The following is a 22059-nucleotide window of genomic DNA, read 5'->3' on the forward strand; positions in this document are numbered from 1 at the left end:
GCTTCATTTGTTTGACTCTCGTTGGCTACTTTACTCTCGTTGGTTTTTATTTTCTGTGACCATTTTACTTGTTGGTTATTTAGAATTTGTGTATTCTGTGACCATTTTACTTGTTCTAATGGTTTTAAAGAAGTATAGATCAAACAATGTTGGAGAAGGCGTGGGTTCATCTGTCAAGGTAAGAAATCAACATATATTGATCCATGTCAGTACTCAGTAGGGGATTTGAGTGTTTAATGAATTGTTCTGTTTTGTTATGTTATAACTGCAGAGTTGATCCTGCTTATGAGAAGGGTGCATGGGACTTTGTCCAAGCTGTGTCTGTGGATGATGGAGCTGATAAGTTCATTATCTGCCCTTGCACAGACTGTCGGAATGTAGATCGGCATTCAGCTGCAGATATAGTCGATCATCTGGTTAGAAGGGGAATGGATGAGGTGTACAAGCAGCGTAAGGACTGGTATCATCATGGAGAAGTATACTCTGTGGCTGAAGGCGAGATGAAAGAGAAGCAGTGGAATGAAGAGATTGTTGGGTTGTACAGATCTGTTGAGAATTTAGATGAAGAGTTAGCTACTGAACGTGACTTCTGTGAGATGGCAGAGGAAGAAGACATGAAAGAAGATGAGTTCTTGGCAGAGATTGCAGATGCTGAAACCCCATTATATCCAAGCTGCGCAAACCATAGCAAGTTATCAGCCATCGTGTCATTGTTTAGGCTGAAGACTAAGAATGGCTGGTCAGACAAGAGCTTCGATGATCTACTTGAGACGTTGCCGGAGATGTTACCAGAGGATAACGTGTTGCATACATCACTGTACGAAGTTAAGAAGTTCTTGAAGTCTTTTGATATGGGTTATGAGAAGATTCAGGCGTGTGTTAATGATTGCTGACTGTTCAGAAAGAAGTTGAAGAAGCTCGACAGTTGTCCTAAATGTAAGGCCTCAAGATGGAAGATTAACCAGCACACTGGTGAGATCAAGAAAGGTGTCCCACAGAAAGTATTAAGATACTTTCCAATAATCTCACGGCTAAAGAGGATGTTTAGGTCTGAAGAAATGGCCAGAAACCTAAGGTGGCATTCTACTAACCAGAGCAGCGATGAGAAACTAAGGCATCCCGTAGATTCTGTGACATGGAAACAGATGAATGAGAAGTATCCCACATTTGCCGCTGAGGAAAGGAATATACGGCTGGGACTCTCTACGGATAGATTTAATCCTTTCAACATGCAGAGCAGTAAGTACAGTTGTTGGCCTGTGCTGTTAGTTAACTACAATTTGCCTCCTAACCTATGTATGAAGAAGGAGAATATCATGCTAACACTGCTCATTCCTGGTCCACAACAGCCTGGTAATAGTATTGATGTCTACTTAGAGCCATTAATAAATGATTTAAATCAGTTGTGGAGCAAAGGAGAGTCAACATATGATGTTGTGAGTAACACTGCATTTACAATGAAGGCAATGCTGCTCTGGACTATTAGTGATTTCCCAGCCTATGGAAATTTAGCTGGATGCAAAGTGAAAGGAAAAATGGGTTGTCCTGTGTGCGGGAAACACACTGATAGTATGTGGCTGAAGTTCTGTAGGAAGCATGTGTATATGTCTCATAGAAAGGGTCTCCCACCAATGCATAGATATAGGTCGAAGAAGGCTTGGTTTGATGGACACGCTGAACACGGGAGAAAGTCTAGGATACTATCTGGTCATGACATTTCCAATAACCTGCACTTTGTTAACAACTTTGGGAATTTTAGAGAAGGTAGAACGAAGAGGAAAAGAACAGTGAGTGTTGAAGAAGACTGTGATATTGAGGACGTTCCAGTGAATCTGAGGCAGAGGAAGAAGATGAAGTTGATGAGGAGGAGTTGTCAAGATGGAAAAAAAGATCAATCTTCTTTCAACTTTCTTATTGGGAGGTAAGTCTTATATTGAACACATAATATTCCTTGTATATTATTTTTTTTTAAACTCTCACAGTTTTGCTTCTTTTGTATTGATATTTAGGAACTACCCGTGAGGCATAATTTGGACGTAATGCACATTGAGTGAAATGTGGTAAAGAGCATTGTCTCAACGTTACTTCACTGTGGGAATTCGAAGGATGGTCTCAATACACGTAAGGATCTGGAACATCTTGGTATTAGAAAGGATCTGCACCCGAGGGCCAAAGGGAAAAGGACTTACCTGCCAGCAGCACCTTGGTCTTTGTTGAAGAGTGAGAAGAAAGTATTCTGCAAGCGACTTTCTGATTTTAAAGGACCTGATGGATATTGTTCAAACATATCTAGGGGTGTTTCAGTAGAAGAGTTTAAGGTATCAGGTCTCAAATCACACGACTATCATGTGCTGATGCAACAGTTACTCCCGGTTGCAGTTAGAGGATTATTACCTAAAGGCCCGAGACTAGCAATATTACGGATGTGTGCATTCTTCAACCGGTTATGCCAGCGAGTAATAGATGTAGAGCAGATTTCAAAAATGGAAGCAGAAGTTGTGGAAACTCTCTGTATGTTTGAGAGATTTTTTCCTCCAAGCTTCTTCGACATAATGGTTCATTTGACAGTTCATCTTGGAAGGAAAGCTAAACTATGTGGTCCAGTCCATTTTCGCTGGATGTATCCATTTGAGAGGTAACTTATACTATATTTAAATTTTAAAATCTCTAGACTGTGACTAAAACTTTTTTTTACTCTATGTAGACACATGAAGATCCTAAAAGACTATGTTAGAAACACTGCGAGGCCAGAGGGTTGTATTGCTGAGTCCTATCTTGCAGAAGAGTGCATGCAGTTCTGCAGTGCGTTTCTTAAAAAGACAACCAATGTGGAGGAGAAATTAGATAGGAATGCTGACTATGAGAGCCAGACAATCCTGGAGGGACGTCCAATATCGGCACCAAAATCAATTAACCTCTCTGAAATGGAGAAGAAAACAGCCCACCTTGCTGTCCTACAGAACACATCTGTTGTTGACCCTTATGTTGAGTAAGTGACTGCATTTTTTAACTTCGTAACCTATAAGCTACGTAGGAACTGAAACATTTGTTTTTTGTGTCACAAGCATGCATCTACAATTTCTATAAGACACAAATGCAAGATTTAGACGTGATGCAACATATGGAGTACACATACCCTGAATTTTACTTCTTGGTTAAAAGAGCAGGCAAGTTTATAACAGTTGTTGCGTTTCTGAATTAATTGTTCGTCTATTCTGACAATTGCTTATACTTTTTGCTAGATAAAAGTGGATTCTGAAACACATGGAGAGACTCTAAAATGGTTGGCATATGGTCCATGTAGTACTGCAAGGTCATATACAGGCTACATAGTGAACGGACAGCGCTTTCACACGCACTCAGTTCAGAGGCTGAGCCAAAACAATTGAGTATTTTATGAGGCTACTGCAATGTGTAGAGCGAGTGCAAAAGACACTTCACAAGTCGTCGATTTGGTATCATACTATGGGAGAGTTACAGAGATTATCTTGTTGGACTATAATGTCTTTCATGTCCCTCTATTCAGGTGTCAATGGGCAGTACGAGGAAACGGAGTTAAGGTGGAAGATGGGTACACACTTGTTAACTTGAATCAGTCTCAAGTTTCCATTAATAGGGATCCATACATATTAGCTTCTCAGGCAAAACAAGTGTTTTACTCAAGGGAGGATGATACATCCTACTGGTATGTTGTCCTAAGAGGTCCATCAAGAAGATACAATGAAACAGAAGAAGAAGATGTCAACATAGATATTGGACCATTGCCATCAATCATTGATATGGATGTTGAAATAGATGAAGCTCACAATGCCCGAGTTGATTGTGAAGGCATATATGTGTGATACATGTGATATGTGTCTTGTTTGATGCTTGACTGTTTTGTGTTCTTTTGTGAGGTCTTCTGTGATATGTGTCTTGTTTGATGCTTGACTCTTGTGTATTCTTTTTTGTGATGACTGATGTAGTTTCATAGTTCTTTTTGTATCTTGTACTAACTAATGTGTAATTTGTTTTAGGTGAATTAAATGGGTCGTCCAAAGACTACAGGAATGAAAAAGAATGCGCCTACTAGTAAGGTCACCAACAAAGACACGAAGATCACAAAGAAGGGCAGGAAGAAGAAGTCTGATGTGGAAGTAGAATTTATTGGTACTGTAGAATGTCAACCGCAGCATGATTCTGAAAAAGATCAGGAGCCTGTCGCTGAGAAGGAGCATGAAGAGCTTCGAGAAAATGAAGAAATTGCAGCTACTAACGAACAGGAAGAGCCGGAAGAGGCTAACAGGGCTGTGGAGACTGACATTAACGAGCAAGAAGAGCCGGAAGAGGCTAACAGAGCTGTGGAGACTGACGTTAACGAGCAGGAAGAAGAGCCTAAAGGACAGGTGGAATTGAGTGAAGTTCAGCCTAAGTAGAAGAAGCACTGAGGTCAAACCAAGATGAAGCACATCGCCAGAGATCCAAATGCTAGAGAAAGAGTGGAGTTCAATGATTTTGGAGATCCTGTTGGTGAAGGATCAGTGAAGCTGTCTTCATACCTAGGTCCACTAGTGCGGGAACATGTACCTGTCACATTTGATGATTGGAGGAAAATCAGTGAAGAAGTTAAAACTGTTCTTTGGAAATCTGTTCAGATGACTTTCTCCTATTACATTTTCACATTTGATGGTTCTGTATCGATATCTGTAATTAATTTGGTATATTTGTGATTGTAGGCAAGGTTTGAGCTTGATGAAGACTATCAGAAGAATGTTGTTTTGAAGCAAATGGGATGTTTATGGAGGGCGTCAAAATCAAGACTTGTCACGCAGATAAGGGGCAAATCTACTAACCAAGAGAGGATGAATTTGAGACCAAAGAATGTTAATCCAGTGGAGTGGCGAAAATTTGTCAAGTGCAAAACCAGTTCAGACTTCAAGGTATTGAGTGATAAATACAAGGAGAGGAGGACCAAACAAATTCCTCACACTTGTAGCCGTAGAGGAATGGTTAGGCTAGCGGAGGATATGGTACATTTCTTCACCTTATCTATTTACTTTTTCTTCACTTACTACCTTTTTCACATCTGATGTCATGTTTTCATCAGAAACAAGAGAGTGGTGGAGTATCGAAAGTGAGTAGGCTTAAAGTGTGGGTCAAGTCACGTACAAAAAAAGATGGAACACTAGTCAATATGCTAGCTGCGGAGAAGTTTGTAAGTAGTTTTTTTTTGGTGCTTCAAAGATATTACTATATGCTTAGTAACATATTTTCTGTTGACAGAAAAAGGCAGCTGAGATCGTTGATCACGGTGCTAATTCTAATTCAACAAACCTTAGTGTGGATCCGCTTTCAGTACTATTAGGACCTGACAATCCTGGTCACTTGAGGGCGATGGGAAGAAACATTGGGAAGACGAAGTTAGCTTGTTTTCAAGTGAAGAAACAATTTATGGCTGAAATGGAAGAGAAGCACCTTGGTTTGATGAACCAGGTTAACGAGTTGCAATCTGAACTTGCTAGGATGAAGAGACAGGTTAGTTATACTAAGCATGATTATATTCTTGGGCGTTAGTTATGAGCTGATTACTTATGCATTTATGTTACAGCAAGAACCTGAGATAGGTGAAAACTCAGCTACTGCAAGAGCAAGAGTAAGTAATTTACATCTTCACAATAATTGGTTAGTAATTGTGAAGTAAGTAATGCACTGACATGTTTTAAAATATATTTATGTAGAGTGTTAACAAAAGCGCACACCCTAAGTGTGTGTTGGTTGATTGGTCTGGTTCAGATGAAAAAGTTGTTGAGGGTCGTGTTATTTCATCTGAACCGGAAGACTTTGTGAATGACATCCCCTTAGGTCCTCTTGCTGTTAAAGTATTGGTTGAAACTGCAATCAAGTCTGATGCTTTTTTATGGAGGCCTGCAACCGGTATGTGTATCGTTGAGCAAGCGGTTGGCGAGATGGTTGCATGGCCTGCCAATAACTGCATTATTTCAGACCAGTCGATGTATTCTGAAGATATTCCTCTTAGGGTAAGATGTGTAATCAAGAAGCAAGTTTTTACAGTTTACTTTGTTGTTCTTTGTCTGAGTTGTTGTGATCATTAACATATGCTTGTGTCTGCTAGAGCCCAACGGCGTATTCTGTGAACAAATGAAAACTCCTATCACCTTGGACAACTACTGGCGAAGTTGTTGCTGAAGGCCGTTGGCAGTGTCAAGAACCAAAAGCATTGGTTAATCGTCTCCCTCTCGGACCAAATGCAGTGAAAGTATTTGTAGATGTGGTGCATGAACCTGACACATTTCTGTGGAGACCTAGACAAGAAATGACATACCTTCGGGACTCTGTCAAGCACTTTGTAGCATGGCCTGTAAGTAAGTGTGTGTTTGAAAACACAACAAATTCAACACGACCCACATCTCCTAAAGCATCGACTGCTACAAGCAAATCTCCAGGGCACACATTTTCTGGTTCGTCACCAGTTTCTAAGTCTCCAGTGCAACAACCTCCAAAAGCTACTCCGAAGAAAACTCAAGTTGCATCTCCTCTTCGAAGATCTCAGGTAAAGTTCATAGTAGCTGTCCGTTTGTTGTTATATATTTCATTGACATAAAATAGTTTGTCTTGAATACATTGTAGCGTTATTGTCAAAACGATGCTGCTCCAAAAGAGAACCAGAAGTGCAAGTTGATGTCCATTGGCGGGAACAAGCAGGTGGTTGCAGAAGGACGTTGGGCATCAGACAACCCAGAACAGACTGTTCATTTTGTTCCCTTGGGACCAAATGCAGTTAAAGTCTGGATTGATGTGGTGAAGGTGACTTTCGCAGAGGTTTGGCGTCTATTTTCTGAGATCGAGTGTTTGGGAGATGCAATTGGCTCATGCATTGCATGGCCAAAGGAGAAGGTGATCTTGTGTTAAGACGTCTATCATGTGTAATGTACTATTCTACTCACTCTACTTGGATGTTATTGTGTTCTAGTTTGGATTGAGACTTGTTGTCTGGGTTATGTTCTAGCTAACTTGTTGTTGTTTGGATTAAGACTTTGTATTTTGGAACTTGTGTCTGCATCAATGAATGTGGCAGGTTATAAGATTTTCAATCGAATAGGAACAGGTTACCACATAAATAACAACAAATACTATGACACAAAATTACTGCTACGATATCGAAAATATAGCACTAACAAAATTGCTATCATATTGCAAACCACAATGGTGAATTGTGCGATAAAAATATATATAATAACTTGTAAAATTTGCTATCGTATAGAATATATAGCATCCTATATACATGCTATTATAAATATCACTCAGTAATAGCAATCCATAAAAAAGGCTATCATATTGTAAAACTACGATAGCATGTCAAAAAATGCTATAATATAGGGGGACCTATTATAGCTCGGGCAGACATAGCGGTTTCAATAACGCTAACAAAGACATTTAATAGCTGCTTCCTTACGCTAAGAAAGGCCATTTTTCTTGTAGTGAGTCAAGCTGCTACAGATTCTAGACAACGTATGAAAACGTGGTAGACCAAATAGGTTCCAAAAGATAAGAATCCTCGGAAACAAAAGAAAGGTGCAGAGAATGATAATCAAAATCCAAATCCGAGGTTACTAAGGAAACCATCCCAGACATGGAGATAAGGCCGGCCGGCTCTAAGGTACATGTACCAAACAATGTAGCTTGGGACGCCAAGCTGCAAAGTATTAAAGGTCCTGATAATAATGAATCTCCATCGATTATATCATGTCTGGAACATAATGGAACCAATAAGGAATGTCGACATAAGATGATTTATTTGCATACAAGGTAACACTTGAATTTATGAATATAAGCGAGGATCATGAACCCACGTCAATATAAGAGTGCGCACTCGTAGAACAGATTGGATTGAATGGAAACGTGGGGTTAAATAGTTTAAGGAAGAAAGACGTATTTGGTCATATGATTAAGACGCCATATGATGTTAAAACCAGTGGATATAAATGGTTCTTGTGAGGAATAGAAATCGTGAGATATAAAGCTGATGTTGCACAAGGATTCTCACAAAGACTAGTAATAGATTATGAGGAGACATACTCTCATGTGGTGGATGCAACTACTTTTAGATTTCTCATAAGTCTAACTATATAAGAGAGAAAATTAGACTTGCAGCAAACTGATGTAGTGACTGCATATTTATATGGTCCACTGGATAATGAAAGTACTAGAGGGTATTGAGCTGAAAGTACAACAAGTTCTCGAGAACAATATTGATAATCATCAAAGTATATGATCTGAATATCCTAGGAACCTCTGGATACAATTTCCCAAACAGTTGAATATCTCAAGAAAGAGTTTGAGATGAAAGATCTTGGAAAACAAAGTTTTGTTTAGGATTACAGCTTGAGTACATTAACAATGAAATCCTTGTGCATCAAATAGTATATACAGAAAATGGTACTCAAGAGATTTAATATGGACCAGTCTCACCCATTATCTAGTACATGGGCGTAAGATCACTTGTTTTGGACACTGGTCTATTCAGTCCAAAGGTGGACGATAAAGAAGTTCATTTAGTCCTCAGATGGACGATGCATAAGTCTTGTTTTAGATACTGATCTGTTTGGTCCATAAGAAGGACGATGAAAAAGCCTTTGATTTTGGTTTATTTTATACTAACCAGCCCAAAGAGGGGTTATTTGGTTTTGTTGATTTGTTTTTCAGACAGGTTATGTTTTACACATGGTGGTACACGTATATCACAGCAACATCATCCAAGATTTCGTGTGAGTGTATTTGAGGTCGATGACTCAATATGTTCGATCAGATTGTGGCATGGCCGATGGTAAAGAAGAACCAACTATCATGTTCGAGGACGAAACATATTCTGCCCAAGATCTTCATCACCCACGGATTGCAGAAAATTGGAGAGGTCCAAGGGACCTTCAGTAATGTCCAAATCAGGGGGAGTAATGTGTATTGTACTTTTTTTCCTTCACCATGGTTTTGTCCCAATTGGGTTTTCCTGGTAAGGTTTTAATGAGGCAACATTAAAGCACATTACAAGCTTTAAATGGTTATGGCATCCAAGGGGAAGTGTTATGAACCAGATTGTGGATGGCTCATAACCAAGAGATTATACCATCAGCGGCCCAGGAAAGAGAGAGTCGGCCACCTTTTCATTTTCCTTATGTCTTTATGTTTTCTTTTTTCCTAGTTGGATTATGATTTGTACTATTTTCGTTTATCTATGACGGTGTAATCTCCTATATAAGGAACATCTATGTTATGAATAAAGATAGACTTTTCCATTACTTTCACAACAAATTTAAGTATATAGGTCAACATATAAGATAGATATAAAATTTTGATTTTATATTTAGTCACAACATATTTATTAGGTTCAAATTTAAAATATGCCATCATAGAATTTAAATAGGAATAGAGTAGATAAGATTTTTTATTAAATAAACATTTTGTGACATTACGTTTAAAAGAAAAAGACTAAAGTAGTTTAACATGTAACTAATATATAATCAAAGGTTAATTTATTTTAATTAATTAACAAAAATCATTAATTAAAATAGGTTATCCACATACAACATTATCATATTGCAAGAAATAAAGAATGAGTTCTTTAAAAAGACTCGATGATATCTTAATGATATGTTCATAGATGCAACAATGTCTCACACGGTTTTGGTGGGACGGGAATGATAACAAGAAGAAGATGTGCATGACATCTTGGGCGAAACTCTCAAAACCAAAGAAGCTTGGAGGGCTGGGCTTTCGCGACATACAACTCTTCAACAAAGCTCTCCTAGCGAAACAGGCTTGGCGAGTTCTCACCAACCCTGACTGCCTCCTCTCTAGAGTGTTGAGAGGCAAATACTGTCACAAGGCCCCTTTCCTCACTGTCAAAGTCCCGACAGCTTGCTCTCATGGTTGGAGGGGGATCATACACGGGCGAGACCTACTAGCACCTAACTTGGGAAGGGCGATAGGTGACGGGAACTCCACTAGAGTGTGGAAGGATGCTTGGATCAGAGCTGACACTCTCAGCTGCCCAATGGGACCAGTGGGAGAGGATGGTCTTGACCTGTTTGTCTCTGACTTGTTACTTCGAGGATCTTGCGGATGGGATAAACTAAAGATAAGACAAATACTCCCAGATTATGTGGAAACTATCTTTTGTATGAGACCAAGCCGCTTAGGTGCTGCAGACAAGTGGGTGTGGAAGCTTAACAACTCAGGATCTTACTTAACAAAGTCTGGATACTTTGAGGCCGTTAAACAGCAAAACCAGGAGGACGATATGCGCGATATATAACAGAACGTCCAACAACACCGGCTGCATAATTTCAACTGGAATAAGCACATTTGGTCAGTGAAAACAGCACCAAAAATACAGGTCTTTCTTTGGAAGATTGTGCAAGATGCATTACCCTTAGGGATGGCCCTGCAACGCAGAGGAGTCTTGACACATCGCGATGTGGAGCTCAGGAATCAGCAGAGCATTTGTTCCTACACTGCAGGTTCGCTAGGCAAATCTGGGAGAACCTTCCTATCATGCGACCACTTGCCATCGGGGTGAACACTACTTTCGACCAAGCTTTGACAGCACGCATGATCTAGTGTGCCTACCTCCCACGGGTGTATCGGGGAACATCTTCTCTTGGGTGTGTTGGTGCATATGGACAGCGAGGAACCACCTGGTCTTTGAGAACAGAACCCTCGATTCAAAAGATGTCATCTGCATTTCCATTAAGCTGGCAAGAGAATGGCAGGAGGCCCAGTTGATCAAACCCCAACAGATGTGAAACCTAACAGGGAGCAACACCACCAGACCGGAGAATCCATCGACGACTGCTTCATCTCTTTTCACTGATGCGGCATGGAAAGCACAAGATAGAACTGCAGGCTGTGGTTGGATCATCCACAATCCACAAGAGAGAGAGTCACGGCACATCGACAGAACTCTGTGTCGCATCACCTTTGATGGCGGAAGCTCTAGCAGTCCAGGAAGCACTGCTTCATGCTAGGTCCCTCCATCTCTCCAATATCTGCCTTAAATCAGATAATCAGGTGCTTGTTAAAGCACTAACCTCGAAGCAACATCCGGTGGAAATCTACAGAATCAACTTGGATATCGAGAACCTATCTTCATCGTTTTCTTCTGTTTCGTTTTCTTACATCTGTAGGACTTTGAATCCTGTTGCAGATGCTTTAGCAAAATCTGCTTTGTGTGGCTTGAACGTTTAGGTTTCTGATCCTTTTAATGAAATCATTGGTTGGACAAAAAAAAAAAAAGACTTGAAATATATTGTGAAAGCGTAGCAAGTGTGAACTGGTTCTTGGGTCTAAACATGGTTTTGATACCATGAAATATATTGTGAAAACATAGTCTTATTGATACAAGAAGGTGTGTATATATACAACATAAGAAGATCCTAATCTAGATAGATAAAGGTTACATATATATCTAGTCCCATAAAGATAGGGATATCATATAAGTTATGTTTATCCCTTTAAGACCATTACTAAAATGATCTTGGAACTGATATGTTCTTACAGTATTATTGTAAATCAAATGATGTTACAACATCCTTGTAAATCAAAAGATGATATCTTGGAGATCAAATTTTGGAACCATGTGGATCGTGGTCGTCTCAATTTAAACGTAAGTTTTTTTGGAAGTACATTTCTCCCTCGCAGTTTTAGTTAAGATAATGAGTTGCATTATTTTTAGGGCTGTTCGTTTCGTCGCCGCAGGTACGGCGGCTGCAGCTCCGGCTATGATTTTCCTGTAAGTTTGTTCGTTTCATTGACGCGGGTACCTGCGTCTGCGGCTGCGGCCGAACGCAGCGTCGCGCGTCAGACGCAGAAAAAATCAGCGGCCGCGATTTAAATACCGCGTCTGCTTAACCTATTTACAGTTTTTCCCTTAACCTAATTCACTAACTACCAAAATACCTAGATCTAATGGCCGCAGACGCAACCCATTGACGCAGCTCTCTCTCTCTCTCGACCTCGAACCCAACTCTCTCTCGCTCAATCTCTGACGCAAACCAGTGCTTGTCTCTCTTCTCCGACGCAGCTCGAACTCGACCAAACCCATCTCTTCCATCTCTCTCGATCTCGAGCTCTCCATCTCTCTCTCAATCTCCGACGCGAGAAACCCATCTCTTCCATCTCTCTCGATCTCCGACGAAACCCATCTCCAGAGCTCTCTCTCTATCTCCGACGCGAGAAACCCATCTCCATAGCTCTCTCGATCTCGAGCTCTCTATCTCCGACGCGAGAAAACGATCTTCCATCTCTCTCGATCTCGAGCTCTCTATCTCCGACGCATCTCTATCTCCGACGCGAGAAACCCATCTCTTCCATCTCTCTCGATCTCCGACGAAACCCATCTCCAGAGCTCTCTATCTATCTCCGACGCGAGAAACCCATCTCTTCCATCTCTCTCGATCTCCGACGAAACCCATCTCCAGAGCTCTCTCTCTATCTCCGACGCGAGAAACCCATCTCCATAGCTCTCTCTCGATCTCGAGCTCTCTCTCTCAAGCTATCTCCGACGCAAGCTATCTCCGACGCGAGCTCTGTCTCTTCTCTCAAGCTCACTCTTCTCTCAAGCTCACTCTCTCCAGACCCTCTCAAGCTCACTCTCTGGAGGTATGATAACTGTGATCATTATATCATTGTTTAGGTTCCTTATATCGCTTGTGTTTGTGTGTTTGCTTACTAGCTCGGATTACAGTTCTTTGATTGATTGTTTTACTTGCAGATACACCGACGCCTCTCCAGCTCTCTCTCACGAGCTCTATCTTCTCCGAGCTCTCTCTCACGAGCTCCCTCTCTTTTCCGAGCTCTCTCTCTGGAGGTATGATAACTCGACCAATCTCAAGGTGTTGAGTTCCTTATATCGCTTGATACTTAATTGCGATGGTGTTTTGTTTAGGTTCCTTATATCGCTTGTGTTTGTGTGTTTGCTTACTAGCTCGGATTACAGTTCTTTGATTGATTAAGTTTCTAGAGCTTAGGACTAAGATAAAACGTGAAGCTTAGGACTATTATGGAACTTAGAACTAGTATGGAGCTTAGGACTATTATGGAACTTAGGACTAGTATGAAACTTAGAACTAGTATGGAGCTTAGGACTATTATGGAACTTAGGACTAGTATGAAACTTAGAACTAGTATGGAACTTTTGCTTTTGGTCTGATCTTTGTATGAAATTGCCTTTGTTCTGTGTTAATAAAAAATCTTGGTATTGTTTCTGTCTTGCCATTAGATTTCTGTCTTTATATATTTGGGAACAGATGACTTAGCTGAACTTATACATTTAAATTCCTGTTACAGTTTATATGTTACAGTTTAAGCAGGTTCAGATTGTGTCTTGGTCTGATCTGATCGTTATGATTGTGTCTTGGTCTGATCGTGTCTTGGTCTGATCGTTACAGTTTAAATTCTTGTTCAGATTGTGTCTTGGTCTGATCGTTATGAACTTGGATGTCTTGTTACAGTTTAAACATAAGTTTTTTGTTACTTCCAAAGATACAAAATATTATTAATCATTGAATTATTAAACATAAGTCTGTGTGATTATATAATTATATATATGGTTCTGAGATATGCATTATGTCTTTGCTGGAACTTATGGTTTTATTCAATATGGTTTTGTAGATGCTTGACAGATGGATATTAGAAGATGAGGATGGTGATTATGATGATGAGCTTGGTTTGTTTGATGTTCCTATCGCTGAGAGATTGAGTCATAGAACAGATCGAGGAACAGGATGGTGACATGTTCAACAACTTATGTATGAATCTGATCAGCAATGTTATGACATTCTTCGAATGAATCAAAGGACTTTTGAAGCTTTGTGCAAGATGCTAGCTGAGCGATATGGATTGAAAGAGACTCACCATGTCTACCTTGAGGAATCTGTGGCGATGTTTCTCGAGACTGTTGGTCAAGATAAGACGAAGCGGGATATTGCTGCAAGGTATCAAAGATCATTGGATACGGTCCAACGGAAGCTTGATGATGTTTTGAGTGCTATTCTGAAGTTTGCGGAGGATACATTAAGACCACAAGAAGGCGAGTTTGGAAGAGTGAGTCCGGTTTTGAGGAATGATGATCGGTATTGGCCTCATTTCAGAGATTGTGTTGGAGCACTCGATGGAACTCATGTGCCGGTTCGCCCTCCAAGTCACAATGCAGAAGCATATAAAGGTAGAAAGCAAGATCCTACAATGAATGTTCTTGCTATATGTAACTTCGACATGAAGTTCATATACGCATATCTCGGTGTATCTGGTAGAGCACATGATACGAAGGTCTTGACTCATTGTGCGAGGAATGTGGCTTCTTTCCCACATCCTCCTCCTGGAAAGTATTATCTAGTTGACTCCGGATATCCGACTTGGACGGGGTATCTTGGTCCGCATCGGAGTATGCGATATCATCTTGGTCAGTTTGCTAGAGGAGGACCACCCGTTAGTGCACGAGAGTTGTTCAACCGAAAGCATTCAGGATTGCGATCGGTGATTGAGAGGACATTTGGAGTATGGAAAGCAAAATGGAGGATTTTGGATCGTAAGCATCCAAAGTATGGTCTGGTCAAGTGGATTAAGCTTGTGACAGCGACGATGGCTCTACACAACTTCATACGCGATTCACATCGGGAAGATCAAGATTTTGTACAATGGCAAAGTGATGATGATGGAGAAGGAGAAGAAGAAGCAGAAGGAGCTGATGGTGATGAAGAAGAAGGAGAAGAAGGTGATGATGATGATGATGATGGTGGTGGTGGTGGTGGTGGACATATTGTATATGAGCCGACCGGTGATAGAGCGATGGAAGCTTTGCGTAAGAGCATCACAGATGAATATGGTAGAGGTCGTTTACCGTATTAAATGTTTTAGTTAATGACTTTTTTTTCTTATAACTTTGATTATCATGTTGTAGAAACCAATGGCTGTCTAAAACAATAACACTGGAAACTTTAATACTCACTTTGTGTTCAAATAATATATGGTGTTAGTTGCAACGTCCTTGTCTCTAATATAGTACATCTTCAATTTTGATTATAGAATTCGATTGTGAAACACATGATTTAGGCTGGTCATGTTCACTAGAATAGGATATGATTTTGAAAACCTGCAGCTACTTCCATAGAACTAGAACAAGAAAAGGAGATGAGTTATAAGATATCACGAATGAGAATGGAGATTAAAGCTGAATTTTGTTTTTGTTAAAGGGTTACTTAAACAAGATTTATACTTCATAAAATTCATAAAATTAAAATATGAAATTTTACAATATTTTACAATTTATAATATTTTATTTATTTAAAATACAATTTTACAAATTCATAAAATTCATAAAATTAAAATATGAAATTTTACAATATTTTAAAATTTTATAATATTTTATTTATTTAAAATACAATTTTACAAATTCATAAAATTAAAATATGAAATAAATGAAAATTGCGTCTGCGACAACCAAACGAACATAATTAAATTTACTTTCTGCGTCTGCGGCTGCGGCAATGTCCTGCGTTTTTGAAACGAACAACAAGTTGCGGCTGCGTCTGCGGCTGCGAAACGAACAACAACCAAACGAATGGCCACAGCCGCAGACTCAAACTCAGCTGCAGACGCAGCCGCAGGAAACTGCGTCAATGAAACGAACAGCCGTATTATCTACAAATATAAGAGAGGTAGAGTAATTGAAAAGTTTGGATGCATAAGAAGCCGATGAAGCATTCGCAAAAACGGGCCTTGCAAATTTAACTAAGATAAAAGATTCGGTGTTCGTCTACGTGATCATTTTATCTCACATCAATGAATAAATAAATTTAGCTCCAATATATATTTCTTCTATGGTTAGTGGTTACTAGTAATTAAATCCACTTGCTGGCCATTATGTACCTGATAAGAGATGCAATCATGACCTACATGGCTTCCAATTTAGGAATTACTACACAGCTATTTGCATTCTACAAATGTACAAGTCCTAGATTTAGACTACAGTCCCAAACGAACTCAATTATACTAGTATTTGTTAAATTTGTTTTATCATTTCACATAAAACCACCAACAACATATATTGGCTTAGTTATGTAATATTTTATTTTAAACCAGTTTTGGGGAAGGTGGAAAGTAGTTTACAGATCAAGAGCATCAATACTCCACACCGACCTCTCTTGGACTCACCTCTCCATAGCCATCACTTCTATCAAATATCATGCAGGAACTCATACTCCAACTGCATCACACCATCAACAAATACTCTCCGTTAATTCAAGTATCGTTTAGTGTCTGTTCTCTAAAATGAGATATTCAAAAAGCAAAACATAATTTGACCTGAGTTTCTTCATGAGTGAGTTTCATCCTCCTGTAATCCTCTTGAGCTTTCTTAGACCTGAACATGGCTTGAACCCGCACCACAGATCTCTCGAGCCTCTCCTCGGCTTGTTTCTGACTCGCCTTGTAGAAATCTTCCTCTGCTTTTTCCTCTGCTTCAGCTTCGCTCACTTGGAGTCCTACAAACAATTTTCTCTTTTGTCTCCACCTGATTATTGCCTTCTCCAACACTCCTACCGACCATAAGATCTTGCTGTACTGCTTCCTTGCTTGTAACCCCCTGAATGCCGCCTACAAAACAAAAGAAACAGGCTTTAAGATACACTCATGAGTTGCAAACTTCAGACAAGACTTATGAACTCAAGTCTTATCCCACTGCATACCTGGATCCTAATTGCTTGACGCCTAATATTTAAGAACTCTTTTCGCATTTTCCATGTTTGGAACCTACACTGGATCCTGTAAGCAGCTTCTATCTTCCTACGCGTATCGTACTTGCGGAAAGCGTTCTGAATCTTCATCGCCGCGATTATGCTCTTAGCCTCTTCTTCCTTGTTGTCAAACTGGATCACTTTTGACCGTGCTGTCTTCAAAGCCTTCTCCCTAAACGCTCCCTGAATCCTAGCCGCTGCTTCTGCAGCTGTTCTGTATGCCGCCAAAGCGTCCTTAAGATTCTGCTCATCATCTGGGAGAGGACCTTGGTTTGACATCTCCCCCTTGCAAGTCTCCAGGGTTCCACTAATGTTTCCAGCAAGCTTCATGGCTACAAACTGAGCTACCAAACATTTCTCAGCAAGGTAAGCAGCTATACCATCAAACCCGTTTTGCTGTGCCAGATCAGCGGGAGTGCATCCGCCAAGATTATCCTTTCTTGAGTCTGTAACCAAGTTTGGTTTAGCCCCAGCAGTGAGAAGAGCAGCCACCATTTTCTCCCTTCAAACCCCCAAAGAAAGTAAGTAAACCAGAAACTATTAGTGTATATACATACGAGTATAGGGTGTTACTATACTCATTCTATATACGGGTATAAATACCCCCTTGTACATAACTTTCATTAATTAATCAAGATACAACTTTAAGTTTGGCTTACTCTTAGTAGAAACAAGTAACTACTAACAGATACTCTAAACTGGAAAAGTTTTGGTTCGACCGGATTCAATCAGGTTAAACCAAGTTTAATTAAGTTCAATCAAAGAATACAAATACTGTAGAATTAAATCTAAATGTTTTGTTAGTTAAATACCGTAAATTTTACCAACATAATTAAGTTTAGTTATTAAAATTTTCAATAGAAAAACAGTTATGACTTCAAATATAAAATTAACTAATAAATTAATTTTTGATAGTAAATTATAAATAAACGCGGTTTTTATTCATCCAACCCGAATATATTTCTGGTTCACGGTTTAACCCGGTCCGACTATCATTGGGTCCAGATTTTAAAACACTGTTTAAAAGAGAGATGTTTGTTTACCTTCCGTAGTACGCAGCCCAATGAAGAGCAGTCCATCCTTGTTTATCACGGAAGTCTAACGATAAACCTGACAACGAGAAGAGCTGGATAGACCAAGTGTACCCAAGAATGGCACAGAGGTGGATCACACCGAGGCCTTTAGAGTCATAGTCCCGTGCGTTGCGACCTTCAAGCACTTTCTCCATCAGCCATTCCTTAACCCTGTTCTTCAGAGTAAGCTCGAATATTTGGTCTTTCGCTTGATCAAAAGACACCTTACTCCCCTGAACGGACTTGATCAGATAAGCCCAACTGTTCAAGAGATGAGAAGTCTTGTTGGAGAGTTTTTTAGCATCTAGAAAGTTTTCAGGTGAGATATTGCTGGAGAGAACGTTGAGTTTGTTGGAAGAGGTAAATAGGAGATGAGCAAGTCTGACTTGGAGCTCAAACTCTTCCCATTTGGATTCTTGATTGTTTTCATGAACGGGCTTGGCAGAAACTGGGGCTGGGCGGTGTTCGAAGTTGAAACACTGGCTTATTGGCTCGTGTCCATCTGCACTAAGATAGAGGTTTGCCATGCCAGGCGAGTGAGGAGGTATGAAACAACGGTAGACTCCCGCCTGGACATACTCTGCAGGGACACACGAGTCTCCACAGATGCAGAAAAGGTTTGAACTTCCTAGATGTTGATAACTGTTGTGCAATATACCAGTTACCACAATCTGGAGAATCAACATGTAAACAAGTTACATTTCTAATAATTTGTAATAGCATAATTAACCAACGTTAAAAAAAAAAATACAAGTTATATTTTGACATTCGTACATGTATTTCTATTCATATGATTCAGTTTGGTTGAACCAATATATATATATATACCTTTGTTTTCTCCGAAGAATAGGCCCAAGCAGGTGAAACCTCAGTTATGTTGAACACTTGCTGAGGCAAGTCGGAGTGAGGATTATATGTAGCTTGAGGAGCTAATGGATCCTGATAAAGTGTAACCATGGCTTCAAAGGACGGATCCTCCAAAGAACCATTAGGGTCGCCGATGAAGGAATCCATCCACCTACCAAAATTCTCTCGGCTTTGAGGACCATTGTTAAGCAAAGCGTCAAGAGATTCATCAGCCACTGTCAGATGCTCTGCAGTGTCTTTTGTGGCATTTTGGAGATGTTCTGTGAAGTATGACATATCATCTGGCCACAAAAGAAAATGTATTTTCAACACTGTCCCTTAACTCCTCCTTACTTCACAAACTAATATTCAAATAACTTACCAACGATTGGTGCGGATTGGTTGTCAAGATCACTTTGTACAAGCAGCTCATCCCAATCAAGCGTATTGATATCATGAAGCCTAGTCTCATGAGTTTTTACAACTGGAGTGTTGTTGATTGCTGTGAGCCACGAAAACAAAAACCCGTGATAAGTGTCCATAGCAATAGCAAATCTGCAGTGCTACAGCGTTATGTAAATGAGAAGCAGAAAAACTATAAACGAGGCAAGATCATATCTCACCTAGAAAAAGTGAGTCATTAGGGTTCAATTCGATATCTTCAACTGCCACAAGATTTGAAGATGAATGAGCAGATGGAGAGTTCGAGTCCCCTGATGTCGTCGCTGCCTGAACATATCAGTTTTTACCAGTCAAAATTTTCTTACAAGGCTGCAAATAAGCTTACCAATCAAAGACAGTGACTACATAAATGTAGAAATAAAGTCCACAAGAAACATAAGCAAGAGTTGAAAAAACCGGTAGCAAAAGACAAACCTCTTGTGTGTCACGGTAATGTACAAGGACAATGTTCTCTCGAGCCCTGACATTAAAAAAGAAAAAAAGAAGAGATGATTTATTTTCATAACCTTCCAAAGAAACATAGTAAATAAAAGTCTTTGCTTGATACGTACTTATCTAGTAACCAATAACACCTCCGAACAAAGGTAGTGTTATCTTCACCGTGTGCATAGTATACATGAATCCTTTCCTCGTCACCGACCTAGCATATCATCGAAGGACATTAGTTCTTTACAAACGAGAGAGAAGATCATTGATATGAGCTCTTAAGATTTAAGCTAAGAAATAAAAGAACACTCACTTTGAGGTGTTCGTGAGCTTCTTTAACAGTCCTTCCATCTTTTTTCTTTTTCCAGTTATGACCATCTTTTCTGAAGTTCCTCAACATCTTACGATCAAACAGTATGATTCTGCCACCTACAGGAACATAACATGGGGTTGTGTTATAAGAACTAACAAGTCATGATAAATTGAATAGAGATACTGAGTATGATATATTACTGGTAGGTAAGTTGACAGGTTTGACATTGATGGTGAAGTATTTAGGATTAGAGAGGACAGCGTGAATCTCGTTAGGACGGAGCCACCTGCTTCTTGCTTCCTCCAACATTGTCTGTACATCAAGATCTGCAACAAAACACCAGACAACAACCATAAAACATGTTTTAAAAACTGCAAAATTTCCATTCAAGCTGTAACGAAATTGCCACGTCACCTACACAATATAATATAGGCTTCCCAAAAAAGTTTTTTTTATTCCAAAAAATCATATAAAATTAACACTGAAAGCCTTGAGAACCAACCAACCAGAGCCATGCGATTGAGGATTCCAACAAGAAGCAATAGAAAAGTCAAAAGAAACAACAACTCGGGCTAATAATACAGAGATGAAGAGGTTACCTTGTAAGGTATGGAATCCATGAATCTCAGAGCCGATAAGCCTGCCGGAAGAACCATCACCATCCATCCTGCTTCACAGTATTCGCTCTCCCTCGAGCAGAGAAAGTAAACACACCGCCGAAGAAGCCTTAGAAAGTGAAGTACACGTCTTAAACGAAAAGGTAGAGAGCGTTTTATCTGGTCCAATATTTCGTCGGGGGAGAAGACGAAGAAAATTGATAAAATACGCAGAGTTTTGCTGGTCCCCGGAATTATTTATGAAATATTATTATTTTTTTTTTTGGTCTAATTTATGAAATGCTCTCTCCGTTTCATATTAAGTGTTGTAGAGAAATTTTTTCGTTACAAAATAAATGTGGTTTTCGATTTTCAATGCAAAATTATTAATTTTATGTGATAATTTATTTTTCTATTGGTTAAAATATGGTTAGGTGTATAGGTAATTGTGTTTTTATATAGAAAATATACAAAATTAATTGTTTCCTTAATCTGTGTGCATAAATTCAAAATGATACTTAATATCAAACAGATGAAGTATTATTAAAATAATAATTTTAAAAACAGAATGTCGAGCTAAATATTTGAAGGGTTTTTTTTTGCTCTTCATAAAGTTGGAATATTTTTTGCTCCAAAAAAACTAAAGTTGGAATATTTTATAAATTGACAATTTACACCCTCAACTACTACCATTTCCACATCTCTCTTGTCCTTTATAGAACTTGTTTTTCGATTGAATCTTCGCCTGATTTGTTTATGACATTAGGTACCAAACTGAAACTTGTGAAAAATTATGGATCAAATATAAAATATCTGTAAAGAAGCGTGGAAAAGTATGTTAAGACCAAAATGTGAACAGGCCGCGGTAGAAACAGTGTTTAATAAAGGTGAAATAATAAATAGCATCCAGACCAAAGCTTTAAAACGATCACTGGCTGTCACACGCGGGTGTACCAACAGAACCTACGTGGCGTGTTTATAATGGTTCTTCATTTATTGTGGGTCCTAATTTTTTTGGTCTCACGCTCCCTTTCTTTATTACTCATATTAAATGTCATTTTACACTTGTACACACACAAATTAAAAAAATAATTAATTTTACATATTTTTTATATAAAAACATAATTACCTATACACCTAACCATATTTCAACCAATAAAAAAATAAATAATAGAATAAAATTTATAAATTTTGCATTGAAAACCAAAAACAACATTTATTTTGTAACAAATTTTTTTCTCTTGGAACCACAAACGGAGGGAGTATTAACTTTTCTTTTCTCATCTCCATCCCGTTTATTATTAAAGTTGACAAATGACAATTACGCGATAATTATCTGAGTCTCCTGTATCTGAGTCTCTCAGGAGAGCAGAGATGTCAAGCTAATGAAATGACCGGTCTCCTAAACCGGTCGGGCCAAATTATAATACGTGAAACACCCTACCAATCATAAATTCTAAATTTATTACGCAAAAATAATCTATATTATTAAAAGAGAAGTGTTCATTTGAAAATGTTCTTACTTCGTTAATTAAACTCCCTTTTTTTTCTTGTCT

At 39.1% G+C, this 22059-nt stretch overlaps 4 protein-coding genes across 4 annotated transcripts; 3 read left to right on the forward strand and 1 right to left on the reverse strand.

The window, feature by feature from the left end:
• Nucleotides 1-1058: 1058 nt before the first annotated feature.
• Nucleotides 1059-3842, forward strand: LOC106393753. The gene is made up of 4 exons (XM_048757554.1): nt 1059-1921; nt 2150-2635; nt 2705-2989; nt 3527-3842. Exons 1-4 carry the CDS (start codon nt 1059-1061, stop codon nt 3840-3842), a joined length of 1950 nt encoding a protein of 649 aa, XP_048613511.1.
• Nucleotides 3843-10866: 7024 nt separating this feature from the next.
• LOC125587310 lies at nt 10867-11241 on the forward strand. Its single transcript, XM_048757555.1, has one exon. It carries the CDS (start codon nt 10867-10869, stop codon nt 11239-11241), a length of 375 nt encoding a protein of 124 aa, XP_048613512.1.
• Nucleotides 11242-13072: 1831 nt separating this feature from the next.
• On the forward strand, nt 13073-14971 carry LOC125587311. The gene is made up of 5 exons (XM_048757557.1): nt 13073-13160; nt 13342-13427; nt 13666-13781; nt 13851-14685; nt 14954-14971. The coding sequence occupies exons 1-5, from the start codon at nt 13073-13075 to the stop codon at nt 14969-14971; spliced, it is 1143 nt and encodes a 380-aa protein (XP_048613514.1).
• A 1047-nt stretch (nt 14972-16018) lies between these two features.
• Nucleotides 16019-20763, reverse strand: LOC106401017 (calmodulin-binding transcription activator 6). The gene is made up of 12 exons (XM_013841435.3): nt 20507-20763; nt 20108-20233; nt 19908-20023; nt 19720-19808; nt 19583-19628; nt 19330-19435; nt 19089-19208; nt 18689-19008; nt 17831-18531; nt 16740-17289; nt 16357-16647; nt 16019-16258 (listed from the first exon to the last, which is right to left on the reverse strand). The coding sequence occupies exons 1-12, from the start codon at nt 20571-20573 to the stop codon at nt 16229-16231; spliced, it is 2562 nt and encodes an 853-aa protein (XP_013696889.2). The 5' UTR covers nt 20574-20763; the 3' UTR covers nt 16019-16228.
• Between the last annotated feature and the right edge of the window lie 1296 nt (nt 20764-22059).

Source organism: Brassica napus, chromosome C5, assembly GCF_020379485.1.
Source record: "Brassica napus cultivar Da-Ae chromosome C5, Da-Ae, whole genome shotgun sequence".
NCBI classification, from domain to species: Eukaryota; Viridiplantae; Streptophyta; class Magnoliopsida; order Brassicales; family Brassicaceae; genus Brassica; species Brassica napus.